We start from the raw sequence: 19,000 nt of genomic DNA, 5'->3' as shown, positions 1-19,000 counted from the left end.
ACTTGCCCAGGGTCACACAGCCAGCACATGGGTCTTGAACCCAGGTCTCCTGACTCTTGGATCAGCTCTCTAGCCACTGTGAAGGTAGCCACTAGGAAGGAGGCATAGAATTGCTTGCTTCATGAATTAGATGAAAGAGATCACTGTGAGATGGCAGGGGGAGTGTCTACCAATGGTGGGAACCTGTGAAAGCTTCCTGGAGGAGATGGCATTTACTCTAAAGGACAGGTCAGCAGGGTGCAGTGGAGAGAGCATTAGCTTTGTTAGAGGATCTAGGTTTGAATCCTACTGGGTTCAAATGTCTACTTGTAGGAGCTTGGCAATTCACTTTTTTTTTTTTTTTTTTGCTTTTTGGCAGGGCAATTGGGGTTAAGTGACTTGCCCAAGGTCACACAGCTAGTACAAGTGTCAAGTGTCTGAGGCCGGATTTGAACTCAGGTTCTCCTGACTCCAGGGCCGGTGCTCTACTCACTGCGCCACCTAGCTGCCCCTGGCAATTCACTTTTAACCACCCCAGGCCTCGGTTTCCTCATCTGTAAAGGGAGATAAGAGATTGCTGTGCATGTCAGGGCTTCAGGTACTTGTGTTCTTAGAGAGCAGCCCCACTCGTCTAGATTGGATGGCATACAGATATAGGACAAGAATGTGAGATAAGCTAGTGCTACATTCTGGGCAGCTAGGTGGCACGGTGGATAGAGTGCTGGGCTTGGATTCAGGAAGACCTTCACCATCCTTAACAGCTGGGAGTAATGAGAGTCTGATCAGTCAGTCAGTAAGCATTTATTAAGCTGCCGCCATGTTCCAGGCACTGGGCTAAGGGCTGGTGATATAAAAAGGGACAAAGACTGGCCCTGCCCTCAAGGAGTAGGCACCCCATTTCCTGGAATTGGTAATCATGTACACAGCTGCATTCTTTAAAATGCATTTTATTTATGGTGGGGTGTGTAATTTCTAGCCCTTTGCCATGTATTCTCTATCCTTTACTTCTCTCTCTCTCTCTCTCTCTCTCTCTCTCTCTCTCTCTCTCTCTCTCTCTCTCTCTCTCTCTCTCTCTCTCTCTCTCTCTCTGTCTGTCTGTCTGTCTCTCTTCCTCCTCCTTCTCCTTTATCTCCTCCTCCTCCTCCTTCTTCTCTCTCTCTGTCTCTCTCCTTCCCCTCTTTCCTTTTTATTCTTTCTACCAGTTCCCATCATTGGCTTTCAGGGAGGCACATGTCAGTTAAGTTCTTGAATAGAAGATTATATTGGAGGAATAACACATTCTCTAAGGAAGGATCTGTGGATGCTTTAGGAAAAACAAATAAACACAATACAGCCAGCCCTGTGTGTGGCCCTCCCATGGTGTGTGAAGCGCTGCTGAAATGCTAACCAACCAAGTGTCAAGGATGGTTCCAGAGTTATCTGTTGGTTCTTAAATCTTCTTTAGGCATCTCACAACCTCCATGTTCCTTGCTGCAAATCTACAGTTATAGTGTCATTAAATGCTGCTGCTGCTGCTGCTGCTGCTAATAACTTTAAGGAGGAACTAGAGAAGCATGGCCTGAGAAGGGAAGTTTTGGTGGGGAGGACACCATGTCTGGAGCTGTCCAAGCTGTTGTGCTGATGAGGGTAAGAGCCACTCTCCTTCGCTCCAGAGAGGAGAACTGAGCCCCATCACCATTCTGGTCACTTTTCTGAATTCATCATAGCTACTCATGGTCCTTCCAAAATGTGGTCCTCAGACCGAGTGGAGTGCTCCCTATGTGATCAGACCAGTTCTCTTGGCCACATTTCTCTTAACAAAGTCTGATTCTATGTTAGACATATTGTCTGTGTTGTCCCAGGCTGATTCATTGACCTTGTGGCCCACAAAAACTCCAGGTCCTTTTGAGATGCTCTGCTGTCTAACACTATCACCACCACCACCACCACCACCACCATCATCATCACCATCACCACCACCACCACCACCACCATCATCATCATCATCACCACCACCACCATCATCACCACCACCACCACCACCATCATCATCACCACCACCACCATCATCATCATCACCACCACCACCATCATCATCATCATCACCACCACCATCATCACCACCACCACCACCATCATCATCACCACCACCATCACCACCACCACCATCATCATCACCACCACCATCACCACCACCACCATCACCACCACCACCACCACCACCACCACCATCATCATCACCACCACCACCATCATCACCACCACCACCACTACCACCACCACCATCATCATCACCACCACCACCACCACCACCATCATCATCACCATCACCACCACCACCACCACCACCATCATCATCACCATCACCACCAAAAGCAGCAGCAGCAGCTGGCATTGGTATACCCCTTTGAGGTTTACAAAGTACTTTACAAATATTATTTCATTTGATCCTCCCAACAACCTTGGGAGGTTGGTACTGTTGTTATCCCCATTTTTAAGATAAAGAAACTAAGGATGACTTGCCCAGGGCCACCTAGCTAGTAAGGGTCTGAGGCAAGATTCAGACTCAGGTCTTCCTGACTCCAAGTCCAGTGCTCTATTCACTGGACCACACGGCTGCCTCCATAATAAAACCAGGAAGTGCTGCCATAGTCCTTTAGAGCTTACAGAGCTCACAGCAACTCTGGGAGTTAAGGTACTATAGGTGTGGTTGTTGTTGTGTTTGTCCCTTGTTCTCAAAGAGGACCAGGACAACAGGAAGGTGATGCCGTGACTTGCAAGTGAATTGGATTTAAGTGAGAGGGGGCTGTGCAATTTTACAGACAAGGAAACTGAGTTTCAGTGAGGTCCATATTCTTTTTTATAGTATTTTATTTTTTCCAATTACATGTAGAAACAATTTTTAACATTCATTCTTAGAAAATTTTGAGTTCCAAATTTTTCTCCCTCCTTTCTCTCCCCTGGACTTCTCTGAAAACAGTAAGGAATTTGATATTTGTGCAATCATGTAAAACATATTTCCAAATTACTCATGTTGTGAAAGAAGAACAGACCAAAAAGAAAAAAACCACACAAATAATAAAGAAAGTGAAAGTAGTCTGCTTCGATCTGCATTCAGAGTACATCAGTTCTTTCTCTGGATGCGGATAGCACTTTCCATCATGAGTCCTTGGATCATTGTATTGCTGAGAGGAGCTTAGTCTATCAAAGTTGATCATCGCACAATGTTGCTGTCACTGTGTACAGTGTTCTCTTGGTTCTGCTCATTTCACTCAACATCAGTTCATGTAAGTCTTTCTAGGTTTTTCTGAAATCTACCTGCTCATTATTTCCTATAGCTCAATAATATTCCATTACATTCATATACCACAGCTTGTTCAGCCATTCCTCAAATTGATAGACTTCCCTTCAATTTCCAATTTTTTGCCACCACAGAAGGAGCTGCTATGAATATTTCTGTACGTGTAGGTCTTTTTCCCTTTTCCATGATCTCTTTGGGATACAGACCTAGTACAGGCATTGCTGGATTAAAGGGTATGCACAATTTGGTTGCTCTTTGGGCATAGTTCCAAATTGCTTTCCAGAAGTTGGATCAGTTCACAACTCCACCAACAATGCATTAGTGTTCCAATCTTCCCACATATTCTCCAACACACATCATTTTCCTTTTCTGTCATATTAGCTGATCTGATAGGTGTGAAGTGGTACCTCAGAGTTGTTTTAATTGCATTTCTCTAATCAATAGTGATTTAGAGCATTTCTTCATAACCCTGTAGATAGCTTTAATTTCTTCATCTGAAAACCGCCTGTTCATATCCTTTGACCAGTTATCAGTTGGGGAATGTTTTGTGTTCTTATAAATTTGACTCAGTTCTCTACGTATTTGAGAAATGAAGCCTTTACAGGGCCGCTAGGTGGCACAGTGAGTAGAGCACCAGCCCTGGAGTCAGGAGGATCTGACTTCAAATCTGGCCTCAGACACGTGACACATTTACTAGCTGTGTGACCTTGGGCAAGTCACTTAACCCCAATTGCCCTGCCAGAAAAAAACCTAAAAAAAAATGAAGCCTTTATCAGGGATACTTGCTGTAAAGATTGTTTCCTAAATTTCTGCTTTTCTTCTAATCTTGGTTGCATTGGATTTGTTTGTGTAAAAACTTTTCAATTTAATGTAATCAAAATTATCCATTTTACATTTCATAATGCTCTCTATCTCTTGTTTGGTCATGAATTCTTCCCTTTTCTATAGATCTGACAGATAAACTATCCCTTGCTCAGAGAAATCCATATTCCTCCACAATCACATATAGCTAGTGTCAGAATTTAGACTTGAATACAGGTCTTCCTGACACCAAGTCTGGCAACTCTCGTTGTTGGGTCTCACTGCTCCTCTACCACTATGTCCCTCACCCTGTGTGGACATAAGTTGGTTTTTGAACCTAAGCGCAGGATTGTATGTTTGTCTTTTCTGAACTTTTGCCCAGTGTTCTAGACTCCCCAAATGTCTTTGGATCCTGACTTTGCTTTCTTTTCATTTGTAAATTGTGCACATTTGCCGCTGATGCAGTCATCTAAGACGTTTATAAAGATGTTGAACAGCCTCGGATGAAGGACAGATCCCCGGAGATTCGCCTCCAATGTTGCTGTCATTCCAGTCACGACTCTTTGGGGCTGGTCGTTCCCTTGAATTGTGCTGTCATCCAGTCTACACTCTCACACTCTCCCTCTTGTCCACAAAGATGTCGTGAGAATTTTACCTTTCTGAAAATCCAGAATTGCTGTGCCCATGACATTTCCCTGATATACCAGTTGAGTAACCCTGTTAAACAAAAAAAAGGAAGTGGAGTTAGCGTAACCTCATTTTAATAAACCCTTCCCTCTTTCTAATGATCATCACTTCCCTTTTTCAAAAGAATTTTTTGGGGGCAGCTGGGTGGCACAGTGAGTAGAGCACCCGCTCTGGAGTCAGGAGTACCTGAGTTCAAATCTGGCCTCAGACGCTTGACACATTTACTAGCTGTGTGACCTTGGGTAAGTCACTTAACCCCAATTGCCCTGCCTTCCCCCCAGCAAAAAAAAAAAAAAAAGAATTTTTTTAATTGATAGCTTTTGTTTTTACATCACCTACTTTTTTTCCTGTATCTCTTCCCCTACTTCCTCCCAGAGAACTATCCTTTATAAGAAATTTAAAAAGAAAAACAGGGAGAACAAAATCAGCACAACCAAGCAATATACTGGGGGATGGGAAGTGGGGAATCGTGACAATGTATACAGTGTTCCACACCCTTTTCCCCACCTGTGCTAAGGAGCAGGGGGAGGTGTCTTCTTCTGTCTCTTCTTCAGCATCAGGCTTGTTCTTTATAATTTCCCAGCATTCATCTTTGGTTACTTGGGTCATTGTGCACATCGTTTTTCTGGCACTACTTCCTTTACTTGCATCAGTTCATGTGAATCTTTTCATGCTTCTTTCATCTTTCATACATCACTTTCATTGGTTCTTATAGCACAGTCATATTCCATTACATTAATGTCATTCCATTACATTAATATCATAATTTGTTTAGTCATTCCGCAGCTGATGGGCATCTACTTTGTTTCCATTTCTTTGTTACCACCAAAAGTGTTACTATAAATATTTTAGCATCTATAGAGCTTTCATCAATGATCTCCTTGAGGCACGGTCTACCAGAGGAATCACCAGAATCAAGGATTATGAACATGTTAGACATTTTGTTTGCATAATTCCAAATGGATTTCCCAAAGGGGTAGTAGTAATTCACAGCTCCACCAACAATGCATTAGTGTGCCTATCTTTCCTTAATCCCTTCAGTTGGACTATTCCTGTCATCTTTACTTCCCTTTTTAAGTGCTCAGCAGGCATCCCTTTAAAAATACGTTCTTGTATTTGTGTCTTCAGTACCTAGCAGAGTACTTGGCACACAGTAGGTGTCTACTAAATGCTTGTTGATTGATGCAGGATTGGATTTTAGAAGAGAGACTAGGGCTGCACATGGATGATCATTGAACCCATGGGAGCTGATGAAATTGCCAAGTGAGAGGGTGTAGGAGAAGGAGGCCCCAGGCTAGAGACTTGGGGGACTCCCTCAGTTAGTGGGCTTGACCTGAAGATCCAGGAAAGGAGACTGAGGAAGGAGAACCAAGACAGAGGGGAAGGTGGTCAGCAGTGCCACGTGTTGCCAAGAGGCCTCCAAGGATGGAGCCTGAGGAAAGAGCATTCAGTTAGGCAATCACAAGATCCCTGGTAACTTTGGAGAGGTTGGCTTGCCTGGGCTGGAAGCCAGATTTCAGATGCCATGCATTCTAAAAGTCCCTTCCAAGGCAGCAGAAATACTTGTGGCCAGCTCTGTGTCTCCCCCGAGGGCCGGGTTTCCTTGCCAGAGGATGGAGCCTTCCATAACTGAGGGATTCCGGGAAGTCTCCTGATTTGCCAAAGCTCCCTTGGCTTCTCATCCTCCCTCAGACATTGTGAAAAATCCTGCTTCTTCTTTGATGCGTTCAACATCTTCCTACACAGGGTTGGCTCCCTGAGCTAAGTTCTCAGCGAGGAACTGTGTGTGGCCTCTGTGTCAGCATTTCTGCTGGGAGGGATCGAGCATTGGCAGATCATTCAAGTCTTGGGGGCTTCAAGTGACGGCTGTGGTCACTGCTGGTGTTCTGGCTTTGTCTTTTCTTGCCGCACAAACATCACCTAGAGATGGAAATGCCCCTCAAATGGCATCAGCTCCACTCCTCTGCTAGGGCAACTAGGTGGCCCCATAGTGCACAGAGCGCCAGGCAGGAAGAGGAAGACGCATCTTCCTTAGCTCAAATGTGGCCTCAGACACTCAATAGTTGTATGACCCTGGACAAGTCACTTACCCCTGTTTGCCTCAGTTTCCTCATCTGTAAAATGAGCTGGAGAAGGAAATGGCAAATCGTTCCAGTATCTTTGCCAAGAAAACCCCAAATGGAGTCACAAAGAGTCAGACACTGCTGAAAAAGAATGACTGAACAACACCTACCAACCAGCAGCTCTGGGGAGCATGGCTAAAATTCCACACCTCCCCTTTCCAGAGAGACAAGACTTCAAATTCACTGGGGCATCTCTTTCCCTCCCAGCATCCCCTTGACTCTTCTTGGTGTGACCCTTCACCCAGGCTCATGCCAGACACACCTGGAGCAGGTCCAGGACAGGTCCCAGTATCCTTTACCCTCATTCTAATTTTTTTTTGGTGAGGCAATCAGGGTTAAATGACTTGCCCAGGGTCACACAGACAGTAAGTGTCAATTGTCCAAGGTTGGGTTTGAACTCAGGTCCTCCTGTCTCCAGGGCCAGTGCTCTATTCACTGTGCTAACTAGCTGCCCCTCCCCTTGATCTAAATTTAATTGATATTCTTTGGCACAGGCCTCCAAAGCCTCATCCAAGCCTTGAGAGCCCCAAAATGATACCCGCTTTGGAAAGGATGCCAGTGCGTCATCTTGACCTGTCCCTGGTTGTTTGGCATCCCCAAGGGTTTCTGGGGAACAGGCGCCCCGAGCTCTCTGCTCCTGCCTCTTTCTGCTGCCCCATAGTTCCAGCTTCCTGCTTGTCAGCACCTGTATTTCCACAGATAACATGCTTACAAAAACAATAAGTCTAGACAGTCCACATGAAGCCCTTCTGCCCGGGGTTAAATTCCAAAACCACAGAAACCGGTCTGAAGTTCATCTTAGGTTCCTGGTCCTTTCATTACTACCACACCCTCTGCAGGTCAGCACTTTGGCTTGACCATAGTCCAGGACACAAGCTGGAATTCAGAGTCAGACCTTCAGACTCAACATCAGATGAGAAAACCAAATCCCCCCCCCAACTCACCCACATCACAGAAGCTGAGATTTGAACCCAGGACCTCTGACTATAGATCGCCCCTTCTTTCTATTGCTGCCTCTCCTCCAGAAAAACTTTGGTAAGAGAGGCAGTGGTTGGGACACTCCTGGGCATCAGGGGCCCCAGCCCCAAGCCTGGCTTCATCCTGGATGCATGTATCTTGAGGTCTTAAGGCTACTAGATTCCTGGGAGAGCCTGGGTACACACTGGAGTACACCTCTTCCTAAGCCCTGTAAGCATTTGGGCAGTAACAGTGGCCTCCCTTAAGAAATAATTGTAGATTGAGTCATTTGGATGTCAAGAGTGTTGGAGTTTTTGGAGGGTAGTCAGTTAAAGCTCCAAAGCCTTGATAGGAACCCCAGATCCAACATAAGGTCGGCCAAGACCACCTTCATCCTTATATCCAACATCACCAAATGTAATATTAGGAGTAATGATAATAGAATTGGATAACTAGAATTGGAATGCTCGTTAGACATCACTGAGTCCAACCCTTCTCATTTTACCTGGGAAGAAACTGGGCCCAGAGAGGTTGTGTCTGGCCTAGGTCCACACAGCTAGCAAGCATCTGAGGAAGGATTCAAAGCTCCCCCCCGAATCCAGGACACTATCCATTACACCACACTGTCTCTTCCCAGTTCCAGTGACAAACCAGATGTTTTTCTTTTCTTTTAAATTCTTACTCATCATTATGAAGCAAAGCCTGAATGAAAAAGGCATTGATGTGAGTCAGACCAGATACTCCAGCTCTGGAGAGGCTGGGATGCGTAAGGAGAGAAAATGCCTTGTAGATCAAGAAAAAAGGAAGGTGGGAAGGAAAGACCGAGAGAAAGCCGGAGAGAGTCTCTCTGACTCGGAGGCCTTTGTCAGGGGATCTCCGGGTGATTTACCAAGCAGAAGCATCTTGCAAGGGCCCTGAGAAACTGGGACAAAGGGGAAAGGAAGGAGAGGGGTGTGGTTCCTCCTTTAGGGTGAGAAGCGAACCCCACAGAGATGTCTGTGACTGAGCCAAAGCTTCAGGAAGAGAGGCCAGGACTTGGGAGGCCACGCCCCCATTGCTACTACCAGACCACATTCCTCTCTTGAAGTGTTTTCCCTAAAGGGGAACAGATTCCAAAGTGAAAGGTCTGTCTTAGCATAATGTGGCTGATTCTGGTGTCCGGCTTTTGTTTCCTGACTTTCCCCACCTCACCCCTGTGTCGGTTTCAGAGGATGACCGGACTTTGGAGGTCATCTAGTCCACTCACTTCCACTTTAGAGATGAGAAAACCAAAGGCCAGAGAAAGTGTGAGTTGCCCAAGAGGGTGAGAGGGAGCTCAGAGGTCTTCACTTAGAGATGGGAAAACTGAGGTGGGGGGGAGGAGAAGGTTAGGGACTCACCCAGCATCATACAGGCAGAAAGTATGAGAGCTGAGGTTCAAAGCCACATCCTCCTAGAAGCCCGGCAAGGGCCAGGGATGTGAAGTGAACCTTGGACTTTAGCTCATTTTAAGCTTTACATAGAGCAGCTACCACAACAATGCAGTGAAGGAGATACTGAGGTTATTATCCCCATTTAACCTGCAAAGAAACTGAGGCTTAGGGAGGCTGAACTACTTGTCCAGGGTCACGGAGCTCATAGAATCAGAACTTGAACCCTGACCAGGTCATGGACTCCAAGGACACACCCACTCTCCCCACTGGTAGCTGCCCAGGGCCTGCAGGAAGGGTCCAGTACCTGACAGTGAGGAGGCAGGAAGCCGAATGACCCAGGACGTGGAGAAAGAATGGAACTTGTGGCCTGGCCTTCATCAACCAGCTTAGCTACCTGGTCCAACACAAAGCTTATTGATTGACTGTCTGATTGCTTGGTGCTATTGGCTGTTCAGAAACCACGTGACTGGCCATTAGCAGGCTCCTCCCTTCACTCTAGTACCAGAGGATGGAGCCCCGCCAGGCCAAGCCCAACCCGCGTCTTCTTAGCTATGGCCAGCCTCACCTGGGAGTCAGGAAACCTGGATTCTCTTGTCAGTTCTCGTGTTAACCCTAGGAACGCTAAATGAGGGCATTGACCTAAATGACCTCTAGCGCTTCTAGTGCCAACATTCAAGGCTGTGCAGTCCTATGATGCTGATGGTTCTGAGGCCCCCTCCACCTGTAAAGCACCAGACCACATGTTTGTTCCTCCTCCCTGTGCAGAGGGCCAAGGACTCACACCTATTTTTCTTTATAAATTTTACCTCCATGCAGCCTTTCCGTCTGTTGACTTTTGCAGCTTTCTTTCCAGTTCCCTGATTTGTTCTTTACCATAATGGGGTGATGGTGATAATAATTACTCATATTTATATAATTCTTTAAGTTTTACAAAACTCTTTGTATAGATTATCTCATTTGACCTTCTCAACAACCCTGGGAGGGAGGTGATTTATTTCACAGACGAGGAAACTGAGGCTGAGAGTCTAAGTGACTTTGACCAAGACCACACAGTTTGTAAGTGTCTGAGGCAGGATTCAAAGCCAGCTCTCCCTAATTCCTGGTCTAGAACTCAACCCCCTGCACCACACTGCCTCCTAATTGACTGCTGCTATTAGAACCCCTCCATGAGGATATGGGGAAAATGAGATATTAATGCAATTAATGCATTGTTGGTAGAGTTGTGAACTGATCCAACGATTCTGGAGAGCAATTTAGAACCTTGCCCAAAGGGCTATAAAACTATGCATCCCTTTGACCTAGCAATACTACTACTAGGTTTGTATCCCTCAAAGGAAAAGCATCTACATGAACAAAAATATTTATAACAGCTCTTTTCTGGGGGCAAAGAATTGGAAATTGAGGGGATGCCCACCAATTGGGGAATGGGTGAACAAGTTGTGGTATATGAAGGTAATGGAATACTACTGTGCTAAAAGAAATGATGTGCAGGATGCTCTCAGGCTAAACCTAGAAGGACTTATATGAGCTGACCCAAAGTGAGATGTGCAGTGTACGAAGTGTCAGCGATACTGTCAGATGAGCAGCTGTGAATGACTTGGCTATTCTTAGTGATCCAAGACAACTCTGAAGGACGTACGATGAAAAATGCTATCCATCCCCAGAGGAAGAACTGATGGAGTCTGAATACAGGTTAAAGCAGACTTTTTTTTTTAACTTATTTGAGTTTTTTTTTTGGTCTATGTTTTCATTCACAACATGACTGTTATGGAAATGTTTCGCATGACTACACATGTATAACCTTTACCCAATTGCTTGCCTTTTCAATGAGGGGGTGGGGTGAGGAGGGAGGAAGGGAGAGAATTTGGAGCTCAAAGTTTTAAAAACCAATGTTAAAATTTGTTTTTACATGTTAACTGGGGAAAAATAAAATACCAATTTAAAAAAAAAATAGAACCCCCTCCATGAGAGCCTCATTCTGATGTCTCATCCCAGCAGGAAAGTGAGCCTGGGTTCTCCAAGACTACGCACTAATCTTGGTATGTGTGTGTGTCTGTGTGTGTCTGTCTGTCTAGATTGTAAGGTCCTTGAGGGCACAGACTGTCTTTTGCTTCTTTCTGTGTCCCCAGAGCCTAGCATAGTCCCTGGCACATAGTAAGTACTGAACAAAGATCGATTGGTTGATTGGTTTTCCATCCAAGGACCAGCCTGGTTAAGTTCCGACTTGGTACTGGAGGATGGAATTTTCAGCTGGCCCCCATGACAAGAATCTACCAGGGCACTGAAGGAAGGCAAGGACAGCTCTGCATTAGTGAACAGGACACAATCATGGATCTCAGGGGCCCCTGAAATGTGTTCTCCAGCACAAAACCTGAAGTTCAGAACTTCTTAGTATACCAGAAATGAATAAAATTATAAGGAACCAAAAAAAAGTTGAGATGCCAGAGGGATTTTCTTTTTGCTTGGTTTCCTCTTTTTACTCCTCATTGAGCAATTCTTCCCACTCCTACTTAGAAAATTTAGTTGCCTGATTTTAAAAAGAAAAGTTATTTTCTGGAGTGCAGGCAGGCAAAATTGTTAAATGAGTACAAATAACTTTGTAGGATTGAATCTTTTGAAAATAATGTAGAGGTAACTGTGTCTCTCAGGCAGAATCCTTCCTAGGACCAAAACACTGCCTTTTCTTTTCATTCCAGAGAGGTCCGCAGGAAGCAGAACATGAGAAAAGTGCTGGCCTTGGAAGCAGGAAGACCTGAGTTCAAATCCTGCTCCATATACACTAACTAGCTGTGTGACCTTGGGCAAGTCACTTAACCTCTGTCTATCTGTTTTCTCAATTGTAAAATGATGTTAAGAGTAGCACCCACCTTCCAGGGTTGTTATGAGGATCAAGTAAGATAATATCTATAAATGCACAGTGCCTGGTGCATAGTAGGAGCTTAATAAATGTGTGTTCCCTTTCCTTCTCTTTCTTAATTTTGGTTCAGGAGAAGAGAATGAAGTCAATGGTCACTTGGTTTCAGTAACAGCTTATTGCTTTTCTCTTTCTTGGCCCTTTAGTGAGGAAGTAGAAGCAACAGGCATGAAGGGTCTGACTGCCAAAAGACCTGAGAGACAGATGCAGCCAAAGATGAATTTGGGGAAAGTCCCTTAGCCATGGAAATCCAAGCCCTACCTGAGGTGACGGCAGTGCCCAAGGATGCTCGCCATTGCATCAGGCTGCTCAAGGTGGACCGAGAACGGCTGGTCACCTACATTCACAATGTCCAGTGTCTGGTCGACAACCTGCTTGTCAACGAATACTTCTCTGTGGAGGATGCGGAGATCGTGGGCGCCTGCCCCACTCTGCCGGACAAGGTACAGCCTTTGACCATTGGGAATGGGATGACATCAACACAGAGGGCCGAGTTACCCACTCATTCACCAGTTCACACTTGTGTGTGTTTGGCCTTTTTTCTTAATAGAGACTTTTTCTTTTGACTCCGTAGAAGAATCCCAGCAAACAGGGACCTTGGCTCTGGAGTCAGAGAACCTAGGTTCAAGTCCCAGCTCTGATGCTTACTGTGTGTGACCTTAGGCAAGTCCCTGCCCCTCCATGGACCTCAGTTTCCTCATTTGTAAAACAAGAGGGTTGGATTGGGTGGCTTCCCTTTCAGCTCCAGATAAATGATTCTGTGATCAATATTCCCCCGAAACGGTCAAGCAAAATGGCCGAAGATTGGTTTTAACTCACTGTGTGTGTGTGTTCACTCTCATTGTTCGCTATTTGCTAACAGGAAGGCAGGATGTGTGCTTTCACTTTCGTAATTCGCAACCATCATAGGCCGTTGTATTTGCCCTGAGTCTTGTGGCCACAAAGTATTGTTTTCATTCATGTTGTTGAAGCCACAGAATCCTAGGCAGGGAGCTCAGGGCCCTCTAATTTAACTTGAACCTGAAAAAGAATCCCGCTACACTATCTCTGCAGTAACAGATCCAGGGAAGGGGGATCTACGCTGTGCTTCTAAGCCGGAGGCCACAATGTGCCTCCTCATCCCCCTGTCTGTGGTTCTTCTGGCTCTGCTCCTTCCTGCCTCCGTTTTGCATGGAGGAGCAAACAGCTCCCAGATCACAAGACTAATTGCCTGCCTTGCTAACTCATTCCCTTCGGGCCTTTCTGTGGTTCTTGCTTCTGACTGGTAAATGCGTCAAAGATAAGGAGTCGAAGTTCTGATGGAAACATTCAGTCCTGGCCAATGAAACTTGGGCGGCTGCTGATCTAGTGAAGGAATGAACCTAAGCAACCCACCAGGTGTAGAGCACAAAATGCCTGTATCCTAAGCTGTCTACACCACAAAGGGGAGGGATGGGGCTGGGGGGGACACACCCCTCTGCAAGTGTCCACAGGTATGGAGCATCACATAGAGTATCAGAATTTTTTTCAATGTATCAATCAGTTGGGGATGTTTTTTTCTCTTCTTTTTAAAACAAAATCTCCATTATAAGAGATGGTTCTCTGGGGTAGAGAGGGATGCAGTGGGACATTTAGATGAGGGTAAAAAAAACCATCAATAAAAACTTATGTTAAAAGTAAGTGGGGAAACAACCACATTTTCCTTCCTAGATTCCTTCACTTGTCTTTTTGAGAAGTGTGGAGAGCTTCTTGGAACTTAGGGGCCATAGGGAGTTCCCCACTGTGACCCTAAAGACCATCCTAGAATTTGTTAGAGATGTCCTGAAGGGCATTCTCAGTCACATGTGGGGCGACTCAGGGGCCTCTGAGGTTCCTTTGAGCTCTGAGCTCTGTGATTCTTTGATGCAATTTTAAAAAACACGCCAACAACAATAAATCCTTCTTAGGTAGTGGAGACACATTGGCTGCTTCCTAGAAACTTCCTCGGCAATCAGAGTCTCTAAGAAGGAGCCCTGGAGACAGCGCAGAGACTGACTTGACTGTGGCGCCAGTGGTCTTGTCCTCTGTTTTCCTTAGGCTGGTGTAGTTTTTGTCCCTAGAGAGTAAGGATGCCTTGTGTCATTGCTAAACTGATCAGGTGACAATCAGGTTCATTTCTCCCTTGATGCTTCACCAGCACCATGCCATAGAGAGTGCTCCAAGCTGGTGAATATTCCTTGGCCTTCCTGAGAAGATCACGGAGCACCCCATTTGTGCCTGGAAAGACTGTGATGTTAGGGTAACAGCAGAGACGAGGGTGGGGAGAAAATTCCATAGGGGGTGGCCTTTGGGATTGGCAAAAAAGCCTTGGCAGCCTCCTGGGATTCTCCAGTTCAGTTCTTAGGCAGCCCATTTCAGGCCCCACTGCCCAACAAGCCGATGCAGGCAGCGGCTCGGTTGGTGCCTGACCCTGAGGCAACACGTGCATCCCTCCATGTGCCCAGGCACCTCTCCAGCTGACGCCCTGCCTGTTTGTCACCGCCACTAGGTCCGTAAGATGCTGGACCTGGTTCAGAGCAAAGGGGAGGAAGTGTGTGAGTACCTCATCTCTGTGCTGCAACAAATCCCGGATGCCTTTGTCGATCTGCAGCCATGGCTGGAGGAGATCCGCTTCACACCCTCAGAGGTTGTGAGGGGCAGAACAATTGTGAACACCGACCCTGGTAAGCCAAGGAGTGGGCTGGCAGACCAAGACACTGGGACATTATTTGCCAGGAGCTCTGGGACTTCCCCCGGCAATGACAATTCTGCACCTTCCCCTGTCATCTCTTGTAGGAAACACTCCTTGTTTGCCTTTTCAATCAGCCAGTGAGCAGTTACAATGCACCAAGCATTGTTAGGTCTGAGCATACAAATACAATAAATAATTCCTGCTTACAAGGTTCACAGGATCGATCAGTCAGTCAACCAACAACCATTTATTAAGCACCTACTATGTGCCAGGCATTGTGCTCAGAGGTACAAAGATTGAAACAATCCCTACCCACGAGTTTGTTCCATTCTAATGGAGAGGCAACAAGGGCTTAAATAATTGTGTAAGTATAAAATAAATGAATCTAGGGTTGCTTGGGAGGGAGGCTGCTAGCAGAGTGAGGCTATCAGCAAAGGCTACCTGGAGAAGGTGGTCCTTGAGCTGTGCATAGAAGGGCATTCCAACCCTGTGGAGCAGCCAGGGCCAAGGCTGAAAGGATGGATGAACAGCACAGCCTGTCCTGGCACACCTAGGTCAGCTTGGCCAAGCTGCTTTTTCAGTCTTTGTTGCAAAGAATGCCCCGCCCTTGCCCATACGCAATCTGTTCTCAAGTCTCACTGACACCCCCTTTCTAACATCTCAAATATGTCCCCTTCTCTGGACAGTGCTGCCCCCTGGTGCAGGCCCCCATCACCTCCCACCTGGACCATTACAATAGCCACTGGTGGGTTGGCCCGCCACCCTCTCCCCACTGCCAGCCATCCTCCATTCTGCCCAGGTCAACTTCCCAGACTCCAGGTCTGAAAACGTCACCCCCACTTTCAAAATTCCAGTAGCTCTTTATTACCGCCGGGATCTAGTGTAAAACCTCCTGTTTGGCTCGGAAAGCCTTTAAAAGCCCAGCTCGGAAAGCTGCTTCCACATACTCTGTGTTCCAGTGACATCAGCCTCCCTGCTGTTCTTCACACATGACCTTTCATCTCCCCACATTTCTCCCAGCTCTCCCCCACGCCTGGGCTGCACTCCCTCCTCATCTCCTCCTCCTGCCTCCTCTGGCCTCCTTCAGGTCCCAGTGAAAATACCCTTCCCCAGGAAGCCTTTCCTGGTCCCCCTCAATTCTTGGTGCTTCCCTCTAAAATTACCGCCAGATTATCCTGTGTGTAAAGCTTGTTTGCCCAAAGCCGTCTGCATGTTTTCTTGTCCATCAGTATGTGAGCTCCTTGAGGGCAGGAGCCATCTTTGACCTTGCTTTGTATCCCCAAACCCTTAGCACTATCCCCGGCACACAGTAGGTGCTTAATAAGTGTTTATGGACTTGACTTGATATTTACAAGGTTTGGCTCTCTGGGCAAGGCAAGAGGGTTGAAACATTTGGATATGAAGATGATGTCAAAACAAAATATAGCAATAAAATATTTTTAAAACAATGCATGTTATAGATGGAAAGTTAAGGTAATTTCTTCCTGAATCACAATAGGCTGCTCCTGATAGTAGAATCATTCTTGCACAGGGTAGAGGAAGCCAGGTTTCTCATTCTTGGAAATAACATTGTTTGCCCTCATCTCTCTCTCTCTCTCTCTGTCTGTCTGTCTCTCTCTGTCTCTCTCTCTCTGTCTCTCTGTCCCCTTCTCTCTCTCTCTCTGTCTCTCTCTCTCTCTCTCTCTGTCTGTCTGTCTCTCTCTCTGTCCCCTTCTCTTTCTCTTTCTCTCTCTCTCTGTCTGTCTCTCTCTCTCTCTTCCCCCCCTCCCCGCTTCTCTCTCTCCCTACCTTTCTCCCTCTCTCCCTCTCTCCCTCCCTCCGGCCCTCCTGCCTCACCCTGTCCCCTCCACTTCTCCACCAGTGAGCCGGTACATCCAGAAGCTGCGCTCAGAGTGGGGCCGGGATTCCAAGTTCATCACTTCCTACAGTCAGAAGGAGGAGATGCTGCTGGCGGACACGTACACGGAGAACACCATGGAGCTGCTGAACTTCCGCAATGAGAGCCTGGGCAGTGTGAGCAGCCTGGGCTCCCTGCTGGATGACTCCACGGGGGTCATCAACCAGGAGGGAGAGACGGTCTTCATCTTCGGCGACGCGGGCGTGGGCAAGTCGGTGCTGCTGCAGAAGCTGCAGAGCCTGTGGGCGCGGGAGGAGCTGGGCTCGGGGGCCAAGTTCTTCTTCCCCTTCCGCTGCCGCACGTTCAGCTGCTTTCCCCCCAGCGCGGCCCTCAGCCTCCGGGACCTGCTCTTCATGCACAGCTGCTGCCCGGAGCTGGAGCCGGACGCAGTGTTCGCCTTCCTCCTGCGCTTCCCCCGGTCGGTCCTCTTTACCTTCGACGGCTTTGACGAGCTGCACTCGGACTTTGACCTGAGCCAGGTGCCCGATGCAGCCTCCCCGCTGCAGCCGGCCCACCCCCTGGCCCTGCTGGCCAGCCTACTCCGAGGCAAGCTGCTCCAGGGCGCCGGGAAGGTGCTGACCTCCCGCACCGGCGTCGAGGTCCCTCGTGCCCTCATCCGGAAGAAGGTGCAGCTGCGGGGCTTCTCCCCCAGCCACCTGCGGGCCTACACCTGCAAGTTCTTCCCCGACCGGGCCCTGCAGGTGCGAGTTCTGAACCAGCTGGACGCTAGCCCCCACCTGTGCACCCTGTGTTCTGTGCCCTTATTCTGCTGGATCATCTTCAGGTGCTTCCAGCACTTCCATGGCACCCACGAGGGCGCCCATCATCTGCCCGACCAAACGCTGACTCTCACAGACATCTTCCTGCTCATGACGGAGGCCCACCTGAACCGGGCCCTGCCCACCAGCCTCCTGCAGCGCAACACACGAAGCCAGGTGGAGACCTTCCGCTCAGGCCGGGAGACGCTGTGCGCCCTGGGCCGCCTTGCCTACTGGGGCATGTTGAAGAATCTCTTCGTCTTCAGCCAGGAGGAGGTGGAGGCCTCCGACGTGCAGGAGGGGGACCTCCAGCTGGGCTTTGTCCGGGCCGTGCCAGAGCCCGGGCCCATCGGAGACCAGCCGGCCTATGAATTCTTCCACATCACTGTACAGTCCTTCTTCACGGCCCTCTTCCTCATCGCTGACGACAAGGTGAGCACAAAGGAGCTCCTGAAGTTCTTTGGTGAGTGGACACCCAGGGGGCAAAGGGCAGCCTCCCTTACACTCCCCTTGCTCAGGCTGAGCTGCCTGGGCGGGAGCAACCTGGACAAGGAGGACCCCTTCCGAAACAATGACCACGTCCAGTTCACCAACCTCTTCTTGTGCGGGCTGCTGTCCAAGGCCCAGCAGCGGCTCCTCCGGCACCTGGTGCCAGTAGTGGCCCTGCGCAAGAAGCGGAGGGCTCTCTGGAAGCACCTGTTTGCCAGCCTGCGCTCTTACTTGAAGAGCCTGCCCCGCACTCGCACGGAGGAGTTCAACCAAGTGCAGGCCATGCCCACCTTCATCTGGATGCTGCGCTGCATTTATGAGACGCAGAGCCAGAAGGTGGGCCAGCTGGCCGCCAGGGGCATCTGCGCCAACTACATCAAGCTGACCTACTGCAACGCCTGCTCGGCCGACTGCAGCGCTCTCTCCTTCGTCCTGCACCACTTCCCCAAGCAGCTGGCCCTCGACTTGGACAACAACAACCTCAATGACTATGGGGTGAAGGAGCTGCGCCCCTGCTTCAGCCGCCTCACGGTGGTCAGGTGAGTCCTTCCAAGCTCACCTGTGATGTGTGAATGCTGCCCGATGTGTTGGCAAGACCCGAGCTTGGGTCCTAGCTCTGGGTAATCTGGGCCATGTTGCTTTTCCACTCATTCATTCATTCATTCATTCATTCATCTTTTCACTCATTCATTCATCCATTCATTCATCCATTCACTCAGCCAGCATTTATGAAAGCACCTACCTTGATTGGAACTAGGAATTCACCCACAAAGGCAACAAAATCCCTGCCCTTAAGGAGCTTACCTAATATTGCCTAAAAGGTAAACATACACAAATAAGGACATGCAAAATACATACAATGTAATCTCCGGAGGGGGAGTGCTACTGCCTAAGTGGAAGGAAGGGGACAGCCTCACATAATGAAAATAGTTAATATTTACATAGCCCCTACTATGTGCTGGGCACTTTACAGTTATCTCAGCTGGTGCTCGCAGTAACCCTGGGACGTAGGGG

The 19,000-nt window shown here is 47.9% G+C and overlaps 1 protein-coding gene across 6 annotated transcripts in view; it reads left to right on the top strand.

The window, feature by feature from the left end:
• Positions 1-19,000, top strand: part of NOD1 (nucleotide binding oligomerization domain containing 1) — a 41,085-nt gene that overhangs the window by 6,333 nt on the left and 15,752 nt on the right. For 2 of the 6 annotated variants that reach the window (XM_036761090.1, XM_036761085.1), the window contains exons 2-5: positions 11,238-11,278; positions 12,300-12,596; positions 14,660-14,834; positions 16,704-18,525. In XM_036761090.1, the coding sequence (XP_036616985.1) occupies positions 12,396-12,596; positions 14,660-14,834; positions 16,704-18,525 (2,198 nt within the window). In that variant the 5' untranslated portion in view covers positions 11,238-11,278; positions 12,300-12,395. Of the gene's footprint in view, positions 1-1,423; positions 1,606-11,234; positions 11,279-12,299; positions 12,597-14,659; positions 14,835-16,703; positions 18,526-19,000 lie in introns of all 6 variants that reach the window. The other 4 variants (XM_036761086.1, XM_036761088.1, XM_036761089.1 and 1 more) reach the window with 4 other exon arrangements.

The sequence above is a fragment of the Trichosurus vulpecula genome, chromosome 5 (genome assembly GCF_011100635.1).
Source record: "Trichosurus vulpecula isolate mTriVul1 chromosome 5, mTriVul1.pri, whole genome shotgun sequence".
In the NCBI taxonomy this organism is placed as follows: domain Eukaryota; kingdom Metazoa; phylum Chordata; class Mammalia; order Diprotodontia; family Phalangeridae; genus Trichosurus; species Trichosurus vulpecula.
The sequence above is the reverse complement of the archived record's forward strand: the minus strand, read 5'-3'. Positions and strand labels throughout refer to the sequence as shown.